Source organism: Phocoena phocoena, chromosome X (genome assembly GCF_963924675.1).
Source record: "Phocoena phocoena chromosome X, mPhoPho1.1, whole genome shotgun sequence".
In the NCBI taxonomy this organism is placed as follows: Eukaryota; Metazoa; Chordata; class Mammalia; order Artiodactyla; family Phocoenidae; genus Phocoena; species Phocoena phocoena.
This window is the reverse complement of record NC_089240.1, coordinates 87268245-87286150: the sequence shown is the minus strand read 5'-3', so window position 1 is coordinate 87286150 and position 17906 is coordinate 87268245. Positions and strand designations below refer to the sequence as shown.

Below are 17906 nucleotides of genomic sequence, written 5' to 3'. Positions count from 1 at the left end.
CAAGAAATTTGTTTTCTGTCCACACACCCCTCTAATAATTTATTTGGTCTTTGTGGTGACCAGCCCCCATCCTGAAACTATTTGGGGCCCCACCATGAGTCACCTAATTAGTATAAACTCAGATGTAATTAAAAGGGGCTCATTATGAATAAAAAAAGACACTCCTATAAGTTAGGGAATCCCAAGAGTTTTAGGAGCTCTATGCCAGGAACTGGAGACAAAGACCCAATGTATATTTTTATTATACCACACAATACAACCTCCACTGTTTTCAGGAGCTCCTTTAGGCTTGATCTTCTTCACACTGTTAAACGAAGTCATTTCCTTTGGGATGAGATTTACAGCTCTCTGTTTTACAGTCTGCTTCTCCCTCCAGGTAAAATATCTGAGCCGTGCCTCTGGAGTTTGCAGTATTTATTTTATATTATTGTAACAGGGAAGAACAAAATCTGACGCCATGTTGGATCTGTTTCTTTTACTTTGACCTTAGCTTTCCATTGCTTTTGTTCTGTCTATAGCTATAGGCATACATGATGGCCTGCCTCGGGGAACCCTGCCCCTCTGTCTGAATGTTAAACTAAAGTACCTTTGTTCAGCTTACAGGGAAACAGCCTAACCCTGCCCACCTGTGAATGGCTGCAGAAAAGAACAAACTAACACATCCCCTCCCTGAGACTGGCCAAAACCAGGAAATATTTTGCAAGACTTATGGCCTTTTTACTTTACTTCCTCACCTCCTCCCCATCTCTGTTCTATAAAAGAAACTAGCATCCAAACCCCGATAAGGACACCAGTCCACCGTCTTCTTGGATACCTAGCTTTCCAAATAAAGTCATATTCGTTGCCTCAACACCTAGTCTCCCAATTTATTGGCCTGTCATGCGGCGAGCAAACCGAGCTTGGACTCAGTAACATTATCACATGGTATCTTCAAATAATATTATATGACTTTGTGGATAATGGAAGAACTTTACACCTGTGTATCCCCCTTCTGATCCTTTTTTCTATTGTTGTCTTACATTTTACTTCTACATGTGTTATAAACCCACAGTGCATTACTATATTTATTATATAATAATTTCTCTTCAACAGTGTTATTGAGTTATAATTTATATTCCATAAAATTCACCCATGTACAGTGTACAAATCAATGGTTTTTAGTATATCCATAGGGTTGGGCAACCATCACACAATCTAATTTTAGAACATTTTTCATAATCCCGAAAAGAAACCTGGTATCCATTACCAATCATACCCACCCTGCTGCCAGCCCCAAGCAACCACTAATCAAATTTCTGTCTCTATAGCTTTCCTGATATGACAATATCTTATAAATTAAGTAATAAAATATGGAGTCTTTTGTGACTTCTTTCACTTAGCATATTGCTTTCAAGGTTCATCCATGTTCTAGCATATATCAGTACTTCTTCCTTTTTATTGCCAAATATATTCTATTATGTGATATACCACATATTATTTATTTGGTTGATAGATATTTGGGGTTTTCTTCCACTTCTTTATTGGCTATTATAAACAATGCTGCTATGACATTTTCCCTCAGGTATATACCAAGGAATGGAATTGCTGGGTCATATGAGAAGTCTATGTTTAACATTTTGAAGTACTGCCAATCTATTTTCCAAGTTGGGTTCAACATTTTAGATTCCCACCAGTAATGTTTGAGGGCTCCAGTTTCTCATTATCCTCACCAAAACATGTTATTTTCCATCCTTTTCATTTTAACCATCATACTGTATATGAAAAGTTTTCTCCTTTTGGTTCTGATTTGCATTTCCCCAACAACTAATGATGTTGAGCTTCTTTTCATGTGTCTATTGGTTATCTATATGTCTTTCATAAATACCTATTTAAATCATTTGCCCATTTTTAATTGGGCTATTTGTCTTTTTATAGTTGAATTTCCAGAGTTGTTTATATATTCTGGAAATTAGTTCCTTATTGAATAAACGATTCACAAGTATTTTTTCCCACTCTGTGGGTTGTCTTTTCACTTTCTTTTCTTTCTTTCTTTCTTTATTTTGGCTGTGTTGGGTCTTCATTGCTGCGTGCGGGCTTTCTCTAGTTGCAGCAAGTGGGGGCTACTCTTCATTGCAGTGTGCGGGCTTCTCATTGCGGTGGCTTCTCTTGTTGTGGAGCACAGGTTCTAGGCACGTGGGCTTCAGTAGTTGCAGCACACAGGCTCAGTAGTTGTGGCGCACAGGCTTAGTTGCTCTGCGGCATGTGGGATCTTCCTGGACAAAGAATTGAACCCATGTCTCCTGCACTGGCAGGCAGATTCCTAACCACTGTGCCACCAGTGGTATCATTTGATGCACAAAATTTTTTATTTTGATAACTTCTAATATATCTTACCTTTTGTCACACATGCTTTTGTTGTCATATCTAAGAAAACATTGTGAAACCTAAGGTCAGGAAGATTTACTCCTATGTTTTCTTCTAAGAGTTTTTATAATTTTAGCTCTTGCATTAATACTTATAATCCATGTTGAGCTAATTTTGGTGTATGGTATGATGTAGTGGTCTAAATGAAATCTTTGGCATCTGGATATCCAATTGTTCTGTCACTATTAGTTTTAAAACAACTCTTTCCCCCTTTGAATTGTCTTGTTACATTTGTCAAAAATTCATTGACCCTAAATGTGAGGGTTTACTTTTGGACTCTTAATTCTTTTCCATTGATCTATATATCTATCCTTATGGCAGTACCACCCTGTCTTTTTTAATTTATTTTTTATTGAAGTATAGTTGAATTACAATGTTGTGTTAATTACTGCTGTACAGCACAGTGACTGAGTTATACATATATAAATATATTCTTTTTCATATTCTTTTCCGTTATGGTTTATCACAGGATACTGAATATAGTTCCCTCTGCTATACAGTAAGACCTTGTTGTTTATCCATTCTATATATACCAGTTTACATCTGCTAATCCCAAACTCCCAATCCAACCCTCTCCCACCCCCCTCCCCATTGGCAACCACCAGTCTATTCTCTATGTCCCTGATTCTATTTCTTTTTCACAGGTAGGTTCATTTGTGTCATATTTTAGATTCCACATATAAGTGGTATCATATGGTATTTGTCTTTCTCTTTCTGACTTACTTTGCTTAGTATGATAATCTCTAGTTGTATCCATGTTGCTGCAAATGGCATTATTTCATTCCTTTTTATGGTCGAGTAGTATTCCATTGTATATATGTGCCACATCTTCTTTATCCATTCATCTGTCAGTGGACATTTAGGTTGTTTCCATGTCTTGGCTATTGTGATTAGTGCTGCTATGAACATAGGGGTGCATGTATCTTTTTGAATTATAGTTTTGTTTCCAATGTCTTGATCTTTTACCATATCTGTAAGCATTTTTGAGATGAATAGAGCAGGTTTAGGATTTGGTAAAAAGGATAGGTGAACTTTAAATTGCTTCTAGAGTCACATTTCTGTTCTCTGAAAGACTCAATCTGTAAGACAAGTACAGTTGTTATTAATTCGTCAGAGAATTGGGTTGAAACCTGAGTGATATCAAGAGGCTAACCCACCAATCCAACTACAATACAATTTGCTTCTTTATATCAGGGAGAAGATATCCAACTAAGACGGAAATCAAAAGAGTCCTATGTCCTAGATTTAGAGCTGTGTATCTTTGGAATGTTTTTTTTTTTAATAAATAAATTTATTTATTTATTTATACTTTGTTTTTGGCTGCACTGGGTCTTTGCTGCTGTTCATGGGCTTTCTCTAGTTGTGGCGAGTGGGGGCTACTCTTCGTTGCAGTACGTGGGCTTCTCATTGCAGTGGCTTCTCTTGTTGTGGAGCACAGGCTCTAGGTGCATGGGCTTCAGTAGTTGTGGCACATGGGCTTAGTTGCTGCACTGCATGTGGGATCTTCCTGGACAACCAGGGCTCGAACCCACATGTCCCCTGCATTGGCAGGAGGATTCTTTTATTTATTTATTTATTTTTGGCTGCATTGTGTCTTAGGTGCTGCACACAGGCTTTCTGTAGTTGCGGCGAGCAGGGGCTACTCTTTGTTGCAGTACGCAGGCTTCTCATTGTGGTGGCTTCTCTTGTTGCGAAGCATGGGCTCTAGGCATGCGGGCTTCAGTAGTTGCAGCACTCAGGCTCATTAGTTGTTGTTTGCAGGCTCTAGAGCGCAGGCTCAGCCGTTGTGGCGCATGGGCTTAGTTGCTCTGCAGAATGGGGGATCTTCCCAGACCAGGGCTCGAACCCGTGTCCCCTACATTGGTGGGTGGAAGGGAAGTCCTGGTGTTTTAATAAATCTTTTACTAAATCTGTCTGTTTTAGTAAATCTTTCCACAAAGACTTCAGAATGTTTCATTTTGTTTTTTCCACTCTGGGTACATAGTTCCATTTTAGCTTAGGGGAGAAGGCCTAAAAATGTTCCTGTCAGGCTGTGAATATCAGCTTCCAATTTGGCAAACTTCTGACCAGAGTTCCTTTTAAAGAAAAATTTTCTCAAATATCTTGTAAGGTTTTTAGAAACAGTAAATATTCCTGGCAGTATTGAACTCTTTTTAAATTTATTTTTTCCTTATACCTTTAAGCCAAGTGTATTCCTATCTAGTTACTTCCAACCAAAATCAGTAAGCCTTTTATGGCTTAACTGTGAACACATGAAGCTTCCCCAAAGATGGTGAAAAGATATAGTTCTCCCATGGTCCAGGCCCACTTGCAAAGATAACCAAAAGAAAGAAAGACTTGGACAAGTCCCCTGAGAGCTGGCAACAGTCAGTAGGACACTAGCCATAAATAGAGTGCAACCCACATTTCTGTCTGGTCATATTCTTTGGGGCCCAAACCTGACGGTTGAGCTGCCTGTACATGTAAGCAATGACTTGTGTACTCTAACAGGAAGAAAGCCAAGCCAAGTCCTCAGTACACAAAATGAGAGACAGACAGGAAAGTAATAGTTGTTCCTGGGATGGAAAGGATTGATAACAAATGGGTACCCCAAAACCAAACTCACAGGAGTCCAAATTTAGAAAAAAAGGGACACCATGAAATTTTACCTTCCTCTCTTACCTGGACACTACAGACTGAGATCCAGGAGAGCTGACTTTGGTCAGAATTCTTACCTTTCACTGGCTTCTGTCAGTTTTCCTGCGGTCCCATCTATAGGCTCCAGAGCAAGTGAGGTGTCCCAGAGGGTCCCATCTATGTTATCAGAAATTGTAGGGGAGGAAAAATAATTTTCTCTCTACTCTTCTGAGTACTTGGCTGAGAATCCTTTTTCTTTAGGGCACCTTGTAAATGGATGAGCTCATCTAGGTTAAAAGTTTCTCACTGTGGCCACTGTAATTAAAGATTATCTTTGGTAATGTTAAACCATTTTTTCAGACAAACACAGGTTCTCGGCCCATAATTTTTATACATATAGTTAGCTGGAATCCCAGATGGAGTAGTCCTTTACTCCCTGGACTCGAATGAACCAATTTTTTCTTTTTTCCTCTTAAAACAAAATTTATTTACCTGAGGCCTCACACTGGTGCAGTCCAGTTTAAGTCAGACCAGTCCAACTGCAGACCCAGTCTGGAAAAATAAATGCTCAAGTAAAGTCAGATCCTCATGATGCAAAAGCTGTAGAGCTTGGATATCCATGAGGGACTTCTTCACGACCTCCAGACACAGAAAGAAAGCAATGAGCACAATGGGATCAGCAGGTATCTACTCTTGCTCATTTCTCCTTAGGGCCATTGGCGATCTATTTTGGATCCCACTTCTGACACCAGGACAATTAAAAGATCTGAAGAATATTAAAAATTTTAAGAGTTTATCTGAGCAAACATTGATTCAAATTGGGCTATAAACAACCAGAAGTTGTTAAAAGCACTCCACCAACAGGACCTAGGGGCAAGGATTTTATAGAGAAGACACAGAAGCAAAGCAAAAAAGTTACCTGATTTGCTATAGCTTAAGTGGTTTCATTACTTGGGAAAGCCTAGTTGGCTGCTTGTGATTAGTTCTTATTTTATTTTAATTTTTGAATTTTATTTTATTTATTTTTTTACACAGCAGGTTCTTATTAGTCATCAGTTTTATACACATCAGTGTATACATGTCAATCCCAATCGCCTAATTCATCACACCACCACCACCACCACCCCGCCGCTTCCCGCTTGGTGTCCATATGTTTGTTCTCTACATCTGTGTTCTTCTTAACCTTGAGAAACTTATAGAAACTGACTCTGCCTTAGGTTTTTATTTGCTTACATAGACTACCAAATCATTAGAGCCACCTCAGCTTAATGGTCTTGTTTCATTACCATAACAGTATAGATGAGGAAAACTTCCCAATTGATTCTATGAAAGCAGTATCACTCTGATATCATAACAAGACTAGGTACAACAACAACAAAAATACAGACCAATATTTTTTCATGAATATAAATGCAATCCTCAATAAATTACCATCAAGTTGAATCCAGCAATATATAAAAAGGATTATACACAATGACCAAGTAGAATTTATCCCATGAATGCAAGTTTGGTATAACACAAAATCAGTCAATATAAACAACCATATTAACATAATGAAGGCCCCAAACCACATGAGCATCTCAACAGATACAGAAAAAACATTTGACAAGAATCAGCACTTTTTCATGATAAAAATATTCAACAAACTAGGAATACAAGGAACTTCCTCAACTTGATAGAGGAAACCTACAAAAACATGCAACTGACATAATACATAAGGGTGAAACACTAAAAAATTTCCTTCTAAGAACTGAAACAAGACAAGGATGTCTTCTATTGCCATTTCTAGAGGTTGTACTAGAGGTTCTGGCCAAGGTAATTAGGCAAAAATAAATAAATAAATAGGCATCCAGATAACAAAGGAAGAAGTAAAATGATCTCAATTTGAAGATAACATAACCTTGTACATAGCAAATCCTAAGGAATCCATTATAAAACTATGAGAACTAATACATGAGTGGAATATTGTGGCAGGATACAGTATCAATATACAAAAATCAATTGTATTTCTTTATAATAGAAATTAACAATCTGAAAATGAACTGAAGAAAATGATTCCATTTATGATGACATCAAAAAGAAAAATATTTTTAGGGATATGTTTAACAAAAGAAAGTCCAGGCTTATAAATTGAAAATACAGAATGTTGTTGAAAAAAAATTAAAGAAGACCTAAATAAATGGAAATAAATCCCACGTTCATGGATTGAAAGACAGTATTGTTCTAATGGTAATATTACCTAATTGATGTACAGATTCAACGCAATCCCTATTAAAATCACATCTGGCTTTTATGTAGAAAATGACAAGGTGATTTCAAAATCAAAGGATCCAGAATAGAGAAAACAATCTTAGTATAGAAAGAATAAAATAGGATATCCTGTACTTCTTAATTTCAAAACTTACTACAAAACGACAGTAATCAAGGCAGGGTGGTACAGCAACTAGAGATTATCATACTAAGTGAAGTAAGTCAGAAAGAGAAAGACAAATACCATGTGATATCACTTATATGTGGAATCTAAAATATGACACAAATGAACCTATCTATGAAAAAGAAACAGAATCAAGGACATAGAGAATAGACTGGTGGTTGCCAAGGGGGAGGGGGGTGGGAGAGGGTTGGATTGGGAATTTGGGATTAGCAGATACAAACTGGTATATATAGAATGGATAAACAACAAGGTCTTACTGTATAGCAGAGGGAACTATATTCAGTATCCTGTGATAAACCATAATGGAAAAGAATATGAAAAAGAATGTATATATATGTATAACTGAGTCACTGCTGTACAGCAGTCATTAACACATTGTAACTCAACTATACTTCAATACAAAATAAATTTTAAAAATTTAGTTATAGAATTTCTATTTCATGTTTTTTATAATTTCTAGTTACCTGCTGAAATTTTCAATCATGTCTTTTATCTCCTATTTAGTAAGAAAAATCATTATTATTATTATTATTATTTAATTTTTTTGTTTGGCTGTTCCACAGAGCATGTGGGATCTTAGTTCCCCAACCAGGGATGGAAACTGCACCCCCTGCAGTGGAAGTGTTGAGTGTTAACCTCTGGACTGCCAGGGAAGTCCCAGAAAATTTATTTTTAAATTGAGTCTTATAATTCCAGTGTCTGGAACTCCTATAGATCTGTATTTGTTGTGTGTTGTTTCTGCTGAGTTTTTTTTTTTTCATGTTGTTTGGGCTCATTTTGTACCTGTCTACCTTTTACTGTGTAGACAGACTGTTGATCAAATTGACTGTAGACTTAGGATGATGTAAACTTGTTGCAGAGAAAATTTACTCTTGTTTATGCCAGGTGCCTGTAATCATGGAATTCAGAATCCCCTGAATCTTAATATAAGAATTTGGATAATTAAAAGTTGAGCTGTTGAGCTGTTGATCCAGTTTAAAAAAAAAAAAAAGGATTCTCTCAGAAATATAGAAACTAGCCCAAAAGTTTTTCAAGTTCATGTGGTCTAGGATAATCTTTGGTAAATAAAAGCTAGTTTAACTTTGTTGGTTTAATTAAAACAGGCATGTCTTCAGAGTTATCAGCCTTAAATATAATGCAGACATACAGCTTTTATTCTAGCCAGGTTTACTAAAAGTCATGTTATTTCTGTTACAGGATTTGTTAGCAAGAAAAATAACTTAAGTTGATGGTTAGCTGTTTAATGCCTCATGAAATTTTCATGAGTAACCTAAACAGATGAATTACATAGCTGTAATTAAAAGTTTATATGTGAATTTTTCAACAGTAATTATATTTTATGGTATGTCTACTTAAAAATAGTTTCAAAAATCTTTTTGATAACTTGAAACCTTTAAGTTACACTAACTAATGATGGATATACATTGAATATCTAGATCATTTTCAAATAAAATAAAATACTGAAACTACTGAGCATAGGTTTATCTACTTTGGCATCTTTTTATAAAGAAACTGAAGATATTTCTATCTATCAGCAAACATGTGTTGTGCCATACTGGAAATTTTACTATCAGGAAGGATATACTTTTAGAAATTATGAAGTATATTTTTAACTTTACCGATCTGTAGAATGGTTGTGTAACAGGCAGTCCACAATTGCTTACTTTTTAGTTTCACTAGAAATTAAGGTTTCTAAGGGTTAAGAAAGCTAATCAATATATGTAATTAAAAATACTAGAAATAATAAGGGTGAAAGGAAACAACTGTGTATGAAAAGTAGGTAAGGAAAATAGGATGTGTGTTTTGGATAAGAAGAGGTATGAAAGACATGTTTTTGTTAAGGGAAAAAGAGTAATTTTGTTCTAAAGTAGAATTACTGGGTGTTCCAGAATGAGAAAGAGGAAAATACAGGGAAGAAAACCTGAGTGGGTAGAACGTTTGAGGAAAAGGAATCTTGGGAAAGGAATTTTATGTGTGGTCAAGCTGTCTAAGATTAGAATGAATTTATTTGTAAATTTTTAAAGAATGAGCCTTAATATCAAAAGTACACTTGTGCAGGGACTTCCCTGGAGGTCCAGTGGTTAAGACTCCGCACTTCCACTGCAGGGGGCACAGGTTCGATCCCTGGTTGGAGAATTAAGATCGCACATGCCACGCAGCACAGCCAAAAAAGAAAAGAAAAAAAAGGACACTGGTGCAAAATTAGAGTTTGGTTTTTTCTCTGTTAAAAAGAAAAAAGTGTTTGGACTATTGGTCTTCTCTTGATAAGAGATTGTGAAATGCTTCTCTTTACCTTTTGGGTAATCTGCCTGGAAAGCAACGATTTTGTCTTACCAAAATAATTTTTTGTGTTTCATATTATCTTTATCAGGTCTTTGATTACATGGGAGAATTGAGTCTTCTCAATGTGAAAAGAGCTATATTTTTTCACAGTTTTGTAACCTTCTGTATTTACCTTAAAAATATTTTATTGTCACTTTGGTTAAATGGTTAAATAGATAATTAAGCATTGTTTCATATTGATCTGTGATACTGTTTAATCAAATGTTCAAACTTTTGGAATTTTTGACAACTTCCCAAAATCAGATTCTAAATGGAGTCTTTTTGACCTCAAACTATTTTTGAGATTTCCCAGTGGGTACTTAGAAAATCTAAAAAACATAGTCTCTCACCTTATAAAAGAGATATTAAAACAATTAGGTTTATTTGGTATGTTAAATTACATGGAAAACATTGTCAAATAAGTATTAAGCTATCTTAGATTATATATGTATGGTTATATGTTATTAGTATAGATATTCCAGACTTGTTTGAAGTTCACAGAAATTTGTCAATACCCTCATTGTCCCGTTATTATCTTAAATTGTCATATGGCACAGATTCATGTCATATGCTAATCCAGGATTACCCTTTTTTCCCTAATTTTTTAATGATATCTTAAATTTTATTGTCCACATGTAAATGTTTTATCATTAGCATTTGCCTTTTCCCCTTTCTTAGTAGGAGAAACCTCTGGAGCCTATTAAGTAGATAGTGGCAGAAAGTTAATTTCAAAAATCTTTAAACCACTTCAGAATTAATAAGCAATAATATTTTACTCTGAACCTACCAACTATTCCATATTTTTCCTTTTTTTTTTTTTTTTTTGCAGTACGCGGGCCTCTCACGGTTGCAGCCTGTCCTGCTGCAGAGCACAGGCTCTGGACGCGCAGGCCCAGCAGCCGTGGCTCACGGGCCCAGCCGATCCGTGGCATGCGGGATCCTCCCAGACTGGGGCATGAACCCACGTCCCCTGCATCGGCAGGCGGACTCCCAACCACTGCGCCACCAGGGAAGTCCTATTTTTCCTATTTTTAAATGAAGTTTTTATTTTTATTTTATTTTTCTGGCCACACCACATGGCTTATGGGATTTTAGTTCCCCTGACCAGGGATCAAACCTGGGCCCTTGGCAGTGAGAACGCAGAGTTCTAACCACTAGACCGCCAGGGAATTCGCTAAATGAAGTTTTTATAATTTTGGGTTTCACATTTTGTTCTGTAAGCCATTTTGAATTCATGTTTTGTATTTGGTGTGAGGTAAGGGTACTTTTTTTGTATATTGATGTCTGCTGTAGACTGAATGTTTGTGTAACCCTGAAATTCATCCAATTGGATGGTATTTGGAATTACCAAATAATTGGATGGTAATTGGCAATTAGGCCATGAAGGTGGAGCCCTCATGAATGGGATTAGTTTCATTATAAAAGAGGCCCAGAGAGCCTCCTTGCCCCTTCTGCCATGTGAAGACATCTGGTTATGAACCAGGAATCTGACCCTCACTAGACACCAGATCTGTCAGCATCCTGATCGTGGGCTTCCCAGACTCCAGAACTATGAGAAATTCCAGTCTGTGGTATTTTTGTTATAGCAGCCCAAACTGGCCAAGACAACATTCAATTGTTCCAGCATCATCTCTTGAAAAGTCTCCACTGAATTCCTTTGGGTCCTTTTTAAAAAATGAATTGACCATATATATGTGGGTCTACTTTTGGACTGTGTTTTATTCCATCAATCTATATGTTTGTCCTTACGCAAATACTACATAGTCTTGATTAATGTAGATTTATAGTTAGCCCTGAAATCAGGTAGTGAGTCCTCTAACTTTGTTCCTTTGCTTTTCCATAGAACCTTTAGAATCGCAGTTTGCTGAGATTTCTATTGGGATGGCATTGAATTTATAGCTCACTTTTGGAGAGAATTACCATATTAACACATTGAGTCTTCTGATCCATGAACAGTGTATCTTTTTTAACTCAGGGCTCCTGATTCAATCATAATTTATTAAGTATATGTGTCAAGTACAGTGTAAGGGATGTTAGGATGAATAAAAAAGTCTTTGGGGGCTTCCCTGGTGGTGCAGTGGTTGAGAGTCTGCCTGCCGATGCAGGGGACATGGGTTCGTGCCCCGGTCCGGGAGGATCCCACATGCCACGGAGCGGCTGGGCCCGTGGGCCGTGGCTGCTGAGCCTGCGCGTCCGGAGCCTGTGCTCCGCAAACGGGAGAGGCCACAACAGTGAGAGGCCCACATACCGCAAAAAAAAAAAAAAAAAAGTCTTTGGAAAAAGCAACATAGTAGTGGGTTAAATAAAAATGCCTAACACTGAGAGTTTTTAATATTTTTAAGAGCACTGTTACACTTCTCAGTTGGAATTGGTTTGGAATGGGAAGGGATATTTTCAGCTTGAAACTCACTTGTGTAACCCTCTCTGATTACAAGTCCTTTGATTTTGTGTAGGAAGCCAACCAGGAGACTTTTTAGAGCGAAAACTCACACTACGGTATGTAAATTTACATGTGGCTTCCCTGAGGTACTGTGGTGTGTAGTTCAAATAATCATCCACTGTCTCGTCCACAGATCTGTCTCAGGATACAACCCCTGGTGGACCCAAAATATATGAGTCAAGAGATAAGAAACTACTGTAAGCAAATATAAAATGAACTAAAAATATTAATGACTACTTTAAGAACTATGCAATATAGTGGAGCCCAAACAGCCCTGGGGCACTACCACCAGGGTAGGTACAACTCTGAAGTTGGAAGAGGGGGTTAACCTACATTCCTATAGGAGTCAAATAGGGGCTTTGGCCCTTTGGGAACTATAGGGAATCAGAGGGGCTTTGTCACCATGAGGACTCCATCATATCAGTAGCTATCAGCAGAGGGTACAGGGCACAACAGGAGTGCCCAACAGATATGGTAGTATCCAGAGAAGAGTGGCAGTCTCTTCTCAGCTACTTGGACTTGTTCCTGGGCATAGATGAGACCTACTCTCAGCCCTCCCCTGAGTGTCTGACAAGGTCCAGGGTCCTACTGCTACAAAGGAGCCCACCCAACACAGGCAAGTTTTATTCCCATTTCACAGATGACAAGACTGACCTTTAGAGCACTGGATCTGTTACAACTGTCAGGTTGATTCCTCTAGCTGAGTCCCAGAGGCAATGTTTTACTTATCATTTTACATTCTGACAACAGGAATTTTAAGTGTCTTCATTGCTCTCATAAGCTCACTGAACATTTCAATTATCATGTGTTGTTTTCTAGATTTTTATTATTATTATATTATTATTATGACAAACATAATCCATATCATTTAAGAAAAAGTGGAGATGAGTGAGCAAAGAAAAAAAGAATCATACATGTTGGGAGCCATAGGACGGTAGAGGACCCAGGAGAAGGTGTAGCAGTGCCCACTGACATGGTTACAACTAGGCAAAGACAGGGGATGGGCACACCTTCAGGCGAATGGCATGGAGGTACCATCAGGCGATTGGATTCATTTTTGAGTGCAGGTGAGACCTATTTTCTGGCTACCATGCAGGAAAAAACCATTGCCTCCTTTTTAGTGCAAACATTTTCAGAGTTTTCTCTGTGCACAAATGTATTGTGCAAATGTTTATATTTTTACAAAATTGGGCTGATACTATATATTCGGTTCTGAAAACTGTTTTTTCTTTATTGTTGTTTTACAGTGTACCATGAACATCTCCTCCATGCACGTGGGTGAAAATCCCCTACTGAAACACAGAGAGCACTGTAGTTGGATCAAAAGGCTGCTGGTAATGAGAGTGACACCTAAAGCAAAGAATCAGCTTAAGGTTAAAGCACATAGCCTGGCAAATGCCTGCCAGGGAAAGCAGGGTCAGCGATATTCTCATCAGAGGAGTCAGAATTGAAGGCCAAAGGCATTAAAGATATGGGATATCATGTAAGCGCCTCTGGCCCCTACCTCCGCCCCTCATTCCCCTGACACCCCGTTGGCCCCTTGGGGTGAATGGATCCTGTACATCTCTTTGCATCCAATGAAAGTCACCCATTTTCTGTCTTTTCCTTAGCTCTTCTTGAGCCCTTGACATATCTGCACATTCTGTCATCATCTCCTCACTGCCCAGATGCCTTTCCTGTAAGTTGTTCTGATAGTCCTTGGGGGAATCGTCCGTCCCCCTATCCGTTTTTCTTTTTGCTTTCCGGGGCACATAGTCTTCAGCAGTGCACTTTTCGGCAGCCCGCGGCTGACTCTCTGGCTTTGCCTGGGATTCCAGCTTGCCCTCACCGTGTGGTTTTCCCTCAGCTTCGGACTTGTCCTGCTTTTCTCTCTTCCTCTCATCTTCTGGTTGTCCCTGGTCTTCTGGCCGTCCCTCATTCTGGAGCTCTCCCTCGTGTTCTGACTTCCCCTCCACTTCTGGCTTTTCTTCCTCATATGACTTTCCTTGATTTTCAGGCTTTACTTCATTTTCTGGCTTTCCTTCGCTTTCCAGCTTTCCTTCATTTTCATTGCAGAGTTTTTCCATGTTGAGATGTCCCCTCGTTTTCCTGTCCTGGGGGATGGGATACGGTGGGGTGGGGGGAGAGAGACAAGAGGAAACAAGGGAGACTGAGGCCTTGGGGATGGAATGCAGGTCCGGATAGTACTGGCATCTCACCCTTGTCAGCGTTCCCCTGACCTGGCCCAGCCTAGTGTGCCTTCTGGCCACCCTTTACCCCACCATTCCTCCTGCACTGAGAGCCAACCATTTCCCTGGCAGGCCCTGCCACCTTGTACCATCCTTCAGCGTGGCAGAAATTGTGTATATTATATATGGGGGGGGATGGGCAGTGGGGCCCTCAAATTCTGCCCAAGCTGTGCCCTCCACACCCGGCCCCCAGCTCTGTGCCTGTCCAGTGCCTCTCCCTCCTTCCGCTGACCTGCAGGGATTCTGGAAAGGTTCCTCCTCCTTTTCTAGCCTTGCAGAGTGCTGAGAACAGACACGCAGACCTGCAGACAGGAGACAGAGAGGGGCTGCACGGTCAGTGGACTGAAGTCCCTTTCCTGAATTTGGGCCCTCCTCATCCAACGTTGCCTCCCCCACCTCCCCTGCATCCAAGCCGCCATTACTTTTCAGGCCTCAGGCACCAGACCAGGATGCTTTCCAAACTATTTTGGATCTCTGGGTCTTCCTCCCGTGCAAGCAACCTGCCCCACCCCCAACCCTTTACGCTGAGGTCAATATTTCCTCCTGGGTGGAGAGTGTGAAAGGGAGTTATTTTCAGAATTTGTCTACGTTTCACTGTCGCACTGCGGGGGCGGACTCCCCCCCCCCAATTTCAGGCTAGAAAATGGATGGAGGGCACAGAGGAGGGGCGTCGAAGAGGCGGCAGGGCCAGTTGCAGGGTCCTTCCTCCCCACCTGCCACGCCACGCCCCGTGCCCCTCCCCACCCATCTCGGGATCCCTTCCCCTCTCCCCGCTGCTCCCGGATCCTAGTCCCATCCGCTTCCATCCCGACCCCGGGCCGCCAGCAGCACCCACCTTCACACTGACCTGCAGCGCCCGGGTCGGGCCTGCGCCTCCTCTGGCTCGCCTAAGCCCGCTTGCCCCTCGCTCGGCACCCGGGCAGCTCCGGGAGCTGGTTCCGCGCGGGCGACAGGACCAGACCTCGGGGCTGTGGGGGTGGGACGCGGGGGCTGCTGCCCACGTTGGCGCCCTGCCGGTCACGTGAGCGCCGCGTCACCCGAGCCCGGTTTCCCCCCGCCCCGCCCCCTCACCTACATCCCGCAGGGACCGGACAGCTGCGGACGGGCTGCGGGGTGGTGTTTGTGGAAAAGGGGGAGTTACCAACAGAGCAGGTGAGGGGAGGCTTCCTGACTGCAGGTGCTTTACCTGGTGCCTCTCAGGTCCTCGCTCAGCATCCCTCTGAGATGCCCTTTATCCCCAGTTATGACAGCTGATCGCAGAGAAGGTACCCGACTTCTCCAGGAGCGCTCCACACGGAGCCCCACAACCCGTTTTCAAGACCAGCTCCGTCTGACTCCAGAGCCCTGATGGTGGTGCCCGCCAGGTAGCTGCGCTGCCTCCTTGAGTAGCAGCTATGTCCAGAGCCTCTGCTCTCCTCAGCCCATGTGTCCTCGCTTCCCGGCTGATCTCTGTTAATTTCCCTCTAAACACAGATGATTTCCTAATCTACATATCCAGGTTATTCCCTCCCTTGAGTCTCAGACCCATTTTGCTTTCCCACCAGCAATATAGGAGAGTGCTTATTTCCCCACACCCTTTTCAACATAGTGTGTGACATACTTTTCACTAATATGATAGGTGAGAAGTATTATATCAATGGCATTTCTGTTTAACAACAGTTTAAATATCATTGTGAATTGTCTGTTCATGTCTTTTCCACATTTTTCTATTGGGTTGTTGGTCCTTCACACTTTTCAAGTGTTATTTACACATTAACTATATTAGGCCTTTATCTGTTATATAAGTTGCAAATATTTACTTCCAGTTTGTTAGTTGCCTTTTGACTTTATGATGTATTTCTGCCATGCATTAAAAAAGTAGTCACATTTATTAGACTTTTCTTTTATTGCATCTAGATTTTGATTCATAGTTAAGAACTTTTCTCCTATATGAGGTGAAAGAAGAATTCACCATGTCTTCTTTTAATACTCATAAGGTTAGCTGTATTTGTCTTGAGGTCATCTGTGGTTAAGGAATAAAGGTTAAGGAATAAACCAGTGTCAAAGTGTGTTGAATATTCAGCAGACTCAAAGCACTAGAGTAACAAAAATCAAAGCCCAAGGCTTATTAAAAGGGGAGGGGTTTTTTAGGAACTTCAAATGTTTCACTTTAAGGGTAACTGTAAACTGAAAATAAACTAGCCCTTACAAAGTTTTTTCGCTTGGCTTTGCAACATCTAGGTGGACTAGTAAAGTTTAAGTTTTGAGTATAGATTGTGGTTTTAGACAGGAAGCATCCTTACAGACCTGACCAATGCAAACAAAATCTCTGGAGGAAGATTGCATCATCCTAGGCCTCAAATTATTTCAACAAACAGTTGTTTAAATACAATGCCCATACACAAAGATAAGCAGCAACACGAAGATAAAACCCATCATAGGTAAAAAGCACCAGAGAGAATAGACAACACAAACAGATCCATTAGCTTTGAATTATTTGAGTTATCAGGTACAGACTACTAAACCACAATGCTTACTGTATTCAGATAAATAAAATCCAATCTTGAAAATTTCAACAGGGAACAAGAAATCAGAAAAAGTAGGAAAAAAAACCCCTCCAAAACTAAAAAGTAACTAAGCTGAAATTAGAAACTCAGTGGATGCCCTTAACAGCATATTAGATGCAGCCCAAGAGAGAATTAAAGAACTAGAAATTCTATTCAGATGAAATTATCCATAAGGCTGCATGGGTAGTCAAAAAGACGGAAAATACAGACAGGAGGGTATGATAAGGTCTGATGCATGTTTAATTGGAGTTCCAGAAGGAAAAGAGAAATGGAATTGTTCAGAGGCAATCTAAAGAATTAATGGCTGAGGATTATTCAAAATTGATGAAAGACATTGATCCATAGGATCCAAGGAGTCCAACAAATCCCAAACAGCATAAATAAAAAGAAACCCACATATAGAATGCATAATAGTGAACTTACAGAGAATTCAAGACAAAGAATCAAAAAGGTAGCCAAAAAAAAATAGAGTATGCCTCAAAAGGAACAAAAGTTAGGCTAATTACTAGCTTTGCAACAGCAATGATGAAAGCATGAATATGGTGAAATGACATCTTTAGTATCTTAAAAGAAAATCAATGCCAACCAAGAAATTAATAACCAGCAAAAATACCCTTCAGAAATGAAGGTGAAATAAAAGCTTTACAAATAAACACAGAGAGAGTTTCCAGCAGCAGGCATAAACCAAAGTTAAGTACTGAATTCTACAGGGCATTTTTCAGATAACAGGAAAATGATCTCAGATGGAAGACTGGGGATGAAGAAAGGAATAAAAAGCAATTAAAAGGCTAAATATCTATATAAATTTAAATCAATATTATATAAAATATTATCTTGTTAATTTATATTGACAACATAAAAGTCAAGAGAGCTAGAGTAAAAGTATTTAAAGTTCGGGCATTATCTAGGGAGTGTGT

The 17906-nt window shown here is 39.7% G+C and overlaps 1 protein-coding gene across 1 annotated transcript; it reads right to left on the bottom strand.

Moving 5' to 3' along the window:
* Nucleotides 1-13424: 13424 nt before the first annotated feature.
* TCEAL3 (transcription elongation factor A like 3) lies at nt 13425-15388 on the bottom strand. The gene is made up of 3 exons (XM_065901153.1): nt 15291-15388; nt 14676-14745; nt 13425-14308 (listed from the first exon to the last, which is right to left on the bottom strand). The coding sequence occupies exon 3, from the start codon at nt 14279-14281 to the stop codon at nt 13679-13681; it is 603 nt and encodes a 200-aa protein (XP_065757225.1). The 5' UTR covers nt 14282-14308; nt 14676-14745; nt 15291-15388; the 3' UTR covers nt 13425-13678.
* Nucleotides 15389-17906: the final 2518 nt, after the last annotated feature.

Excerpts from the sequence above, each read along its gene's own strand:
- TCEAL3 (XM_065901153.1), bottom strand. The coding sequence starts at position 14,281 with ATGGAAAAACTCTGCAATGAAAATGAAGGAAAGCTGGAAAGCGAAGGA.